The sequence below is a fragment of the Penaeus monodon genome, unplaced genomic scaffold (genome assembly GCF_015228065.2).
Source record: "Penaeus monodon isolate SGIC_2016 unplaced genomic scaffold, NSTDA_Pmon_1 PmonScaffold_1463, whole genome shotgun sequence".
Classification (NCBI taxonomy): Eukaryota; Metazoa; Arthropoda; class Malacostraca; order Decapoda; family Penaeidae; genus Penaeus; species Penaeus monodon.
This window is the reverse complement of record NW_023643743.1, coordinates 17,844-22,958: the sequence shown is the minus strand read 5'-3', so window position 1 is coordinate 22,958 and position 5,115 is coordinate 17,844. Positions and strand designations below refer to the sequence as shown.

The 5,115-nt window shown below is 38.6% G+C and overlaps 1 protein-coding gene across 1 annotated transcript; it reads right to left on the bottom strand.

Annotated features, from left to right (window-relative positions):
• Positions 1-3,821: 3,821 nt before the first annotated feature.
• On the bottom strand, positions 3,822-4,618 carry LOC119569374. Its single transcript, XM_037917564.1, has 2 exons — positions 4,528-4,618; positions 3,822-4,171 (listed from the first exon to the last, which is right to left on the bottom strand). Exons 1-2 carry the CDS (start codon positions 4,616-4,618, stop codon positions 3,822-3,824), a joined length of 441 nt encoding a protein of 146 aa, XP_037773492.1.
• Positions 4,619-5,115: the final 497 nt, after the last annotated feature.

Genomic DNA, 5,115 nt, shown 5'->3' with positions numbered 1-5,115 from the left:
TATATATATATATATATTTTATATAAAGTGAGAGACAATAAAGAAAAGGGGCAAATAAAACGGGGAAAGAGAGAAAAAACAGAATGGAAAAAAATAGTTAGAAAAGAGGGGAAATTAGGGAGAAAGAAAAGGGAAAAAAGGGGGCGAGAGAGTGGTTTTTAACAGGCTTTGGGACCTTAAACAATGGAAAACACGTACAATTAAGGGGAAAGGTGCTGAGTGGTGGGCGCCCGGCAGAGGAAGCCGGAGGGGGATCCCTGCGTAGGGGGACGGAGTCGAACGTTTTGACTGGCTTTTTGGGGACGGACGGGACTCTCCACCGGGAAAAATGTCAGGGAAAACAAAATGTGGAACATTGCTTCTTTATAAAATATAATATATATAAAGAAGAGATTTCCCGTTGCTTTTCCCTGACTTTTCCCGGTGGAAGTCGCCGCCCGTGCCCTAAAAAAGACCCAGTAAAAAATTTTCCCCTCCGTCACCCTACCGGGAGGGCATCCGCCCCGGCTTCCTCTGGCCGGGGGGCGCCACCCCCTCAGAACCCTTCCCTTATATTTAGCGTGTGTTCCATTTTTATTAAAGGGCTCCCTACCTGTTAAAACCCCTCTCCGCCCCACTTTCTTCCTTTCTTTTCCCTATATATTCCCTCTTTCTCTAACTATTCTTTTTTTCATTTTTTGATTTTTTCTCTTTCCAGTATTATTTTCCCTCTCTTTCTCTTTATGTGTCTCCACTAAATATATATATATTTTAAAAAATTATATATATATATATATAATATTTTAAAATATATAATATATTTTATCACACCCATGTATTTATACTATTTGCCTCTCTCCTCTCTTATGTGTCCCACTATATATTATATAAAATATTATATAATATTATTATATATAAAATTATATAAAATTTTATAATATATATTAAAATAAGTCACACACACACACACACACACACACAACACACCACACACACACAACACATATACAAATTAATATGTAAATATATATTATGTGTGTGTGGTTTTTGTGTTTGGGGGTGTGTGTTTGTTTGTTTTTGAGTTTTTTCCCTTCTCTCTCCCCCTTAGCAAACCCCGCAGCAAAAAGATCGTGATACACAGGGCTCCAACACCGCGGGGACCAAAAGTGTTTTATTGTCATGTGGAACTTCCCCAGAGGAAAAGCGAGCCCCCCATGCAAAGGTATTCATCGCTTGCATCCTCCCAGATCTGAAATTATAAAGCAAGCGTGCATTATTTACAAAAGAAAATGCATGTAATGTGGCGACACATCACTCACACATTTGATTTTTATATATGACAGTGCTATCGCACACCACACACCACACACACACACACACACACCACACACACACACACACACACACACCACACACACACACACACACACACACACACACACACACACACACACACACACACACCACACACACGTATTTTATGGATGTTGTGGCCCCCTACTCCACAACATTTTATCAAATACTCTTCAGTATCAAAACTTATTATGTAAGAATATAAATGTTTAAATGTTCTCATTTATTATAGTGTAACTTTTAAAAATAATCACTAATTTCAGACGGACAATGCTAATACTAATTAGTCCAATTCAAGGTTTGAGTTCAATCTTTGTAAAAATCAATACATTTATTAAGGATTATTATCATGCAATATAATGAAATTACAATACCAAACTTTACGTGCAACAAAAATAGATAAGACTTTTAAATACAACCAGACCGTTATGACTCACTATTATATCAACATCAATCATGAAACTTGAAAACAAAATCAACAATATGCAAAGCTACGCCATATCGTCATGAATCAATGCTATAAAACAAAAGGAATCACTATAAAAGTAATGAGTTATTCAGTATCTCAAAATCAATATTACACAAAATAATCATGATCACCAGACAACCAAATAGTTAAATTATTATAAAAAGGAATAGTGAATTATATATGCTAAAAGAAAAATAGTCATACAAAAAAGGTTAATTATAAGAAACACAAATTAAGTTGTATTTCTATGTGAATATATGAATCAAACATCAAACAAGTAAAAGTATAATAATGACAAAAGCAAATACTTGGTAGACAAAAAAAAATCAATCTTACGCTCCGTAGGAAAATGACAGGACTCGTCATTGTCAACGCACTTCCGCTGAGCTGTCAACCTTAGAAAGCACTTATTATTCACTTACACTTATAAACTAAACTTATCTATTCTCATTAACTGTTAATAAAATATTATATTGATATATGACCTTGATGTCTAGTACATTTATAAACCATTAAATGTTAAAACAATATTACCACATTAGTTAAATTTTGATAATCTAGTTACTTCATTACATGTTCACAAAAATCTTCATTTACTTCCTAATCCTACCTATGTTCCCGAATAGCACTCCCATGTTACTGCCTTCCATTTCTGATTCATGTCCACTATGTTCCATCACGATAGTGCACTAAAATACTTCAAACGGGCTTACCGAGATGAACATGGCTACTGGACGCTACTCCGAAACCTAATCCACATTCTCCGACACTAAGCGTCTTTTTTCGATATGAAGCTCATCCGGTCACGCCCTTGCTGTTTATCACTTAATTATTTCTTATAATTGGAAAGATACCCGCATCAGGACTTTTCTATATCCCAGCAAATTTTTAACACTATATTTATCATTATCTATTTTTTTCTTCCTGTTACCTGAACTCCTTTCTTGTTTCCAAACTAATTCACTATGATCTTTATTGCGATCAATTAGAACTGCTTGTTGTTTCGCACTCGTGATTTCTTTTTTGCTTCTGTTGGTCTATCACTTGGTGTCACCCTCTGTCACATAATTATCTGGCCACTTTGAGTCACATGGTGCTTCCATTTTTTGCAACTGTGTCTTGTCCTCTGACCATATTTTTTGTGTGGATCCGCTCGCGTCCTCGCAATGTTATTCTATTTTTTGCGTCTCGTCCAAGCTTGTTTGTTTTGTTCGTATGGCATCCGCTTCGCCCTTGTGTTGTTCGCGTGGTGATGACTAAGCCTTCGAGTGTATACGACATGGATAGTTGGGAGGTTCTGTCTGTATCAGAGACTTGAAAAAAATGCTATAGACTGTACTCAGAAATTCATAGCAACCACTCGCAAATTCTTTGTTTCCTAAAGCAGAAAATGGAATAGAAGTATTGACAACCAAGATAGCTTCCGGGCAACTGATGAGTATCTACCCCTCTGACCAGCAGCTTAGCAGTAGGATCTCTCCCTCCTAAATCTCCCTGAGAGCGATCTTAAGCTGTAACACTTAACCCACACTAGCATTTCATTCATGCACAAATAAAATACGACAACGCCTAGCAAAGCTCTGTACCTCAGATTTCTTCCCACTCAAAATTAATTCTTACCCTATTGAGATTAGACTGTTTCGCGAGATCTTTGATAGCCACCGTAAGAGGTATCTGTAATCTGCACCTGTAATTATTAGAGTTTTGGAAATGCAATGGGTTCGTCAATAATCAGGCTGCATTATTAGTATATGCTTTACTCATTCTACCTGTGCTATTTATATCGCAGCTTCCGAGAGAGAGTAGGAGAGGAGGCGTAAGAGGAATGCGGGGAGGAGAGGCAGAGCAGCTAAAGCAACATCAGCACAGGGAGAGCAGCAGCAGGAGCAACAGAAGTAGCAGGTGCAATGGCACCAGCAGCGGGAGCATCAGCAGGATCAACAGGAGCAGTAGAACAGTAGATGCACAGTAGGATCAACAAGATAATAGCAGAAACAACAGCAGTTTCGGCATCAATGGGTCAGCAGAAAGAGCAATAAGAGTAACAGAGGAGCAGCAGCAGCAGGATCAAGAGGAACAGTAGGAGCAACTGGAGCAACAGCAGGAACAATAGGAGCAGCAGCAGCAGTTGCAGCAGAACTAACAGGAGCAGCAGTACAGGAGCAAGAAGAGCAGCATCAGCAGTAGTAGAAGCATTAGAAGCAACTGCAGCGTCAGCTACAATGGCAGAAGCAGCAGCAGGAGCAACAAGAATATTAGCAGCAGGAGGAATATGAACAACAACAGCAACAGCAGAAGCAGTAGCACTAGGTGCATCAGCAACAGGATCAACGGGTGTTTCTGCATCAGCAACAGGATCAACAGATGTCTCTGCATCAGCAAAAGGAAAAAGAGGAGCAGCAGCAGGATCAACAGGACAGAAGCAGGAATAACTGGAACAGCAGTAGCAGTAGTAGGGGGTGGAGGAAGAGGGGTGTGGTACATGAAGATGTTAGGACTGTGCCTTATTGCCTCCCTTACAGCCATGGAATAGTGTATAATGTATCAACACGGTAGTGTTTTGTCGTTCAGACATGGCGTGATAAAGCGTTGACCATAGACCTGGTATCTGCCATGACGTAATTCGACATAATCTACTGTTGTATTTTTCATTTATGTTAACAGTTTGTTTTGACAAAATTCAGTCAAGCAGGGAAAGAAATCGGAGTAAATGAAATAAACTATACCTCTCATTGTGACCATCTCCCTGCATGTCCCTAACTCTGTCACTCTCCTTTTATCGGACAAAGGTTTTTTGCGCTCTTTGCGTATACTCATGGTAATTTACTTGTTACATATTAGAAATGTTCTATCAATGCAAGGCGTGCAAGAGAGATCACCTGATCGTGGCTGATGGCTGGTCCCGAGATGACCATCATGCTGCCTCAGGCGAGTCATTTAGTCGATTAGTTCTTAGCCGGAAAAGGTGGTGAGGGGACTGAAATGTACACACATTTTCTAACAATGAGTATAATATATGGTATAGACAGTAATTTTATATTTCCATCCTATATAGATGCTACCCTCTGTGGATGGATGAAAGAACTACTGTATTGCTCTTTGTCAGCATTTTGTATCTGCCTTGTGACCTTTGCAGAATATTTGTTGTGTAGCCAGAAAATGACAGAAATGGTAAAATTGTATTTTTGATTTAGTTTTCTTTATACATTCTGAGGCAAGTTTTATAGAGAGAATGCTTGACTGGATCTTGTGTAACTATCGATTAGTAAATAAAACCTATGGTATTTGTTGCACATTTATTGTTCAAAAACATA

Bases quoted from the DNA above. Each gene is read 5' to 3' on its own strand.
- LOC119569374 (XM_037917564.1), bottom strand. From the start codon at position 4,618: ATGAGTATACGCAAAGAGCGCAAAAAACCTTTGTCCGATAAAAGGAGA. The intron at 4,172-4,527 runs GTATAGTTTATT...TTGCTGATGCAG, and splicing joins GGAGATGGTCACAATGAGAG to AGACATCTGTTGATCCTGTT.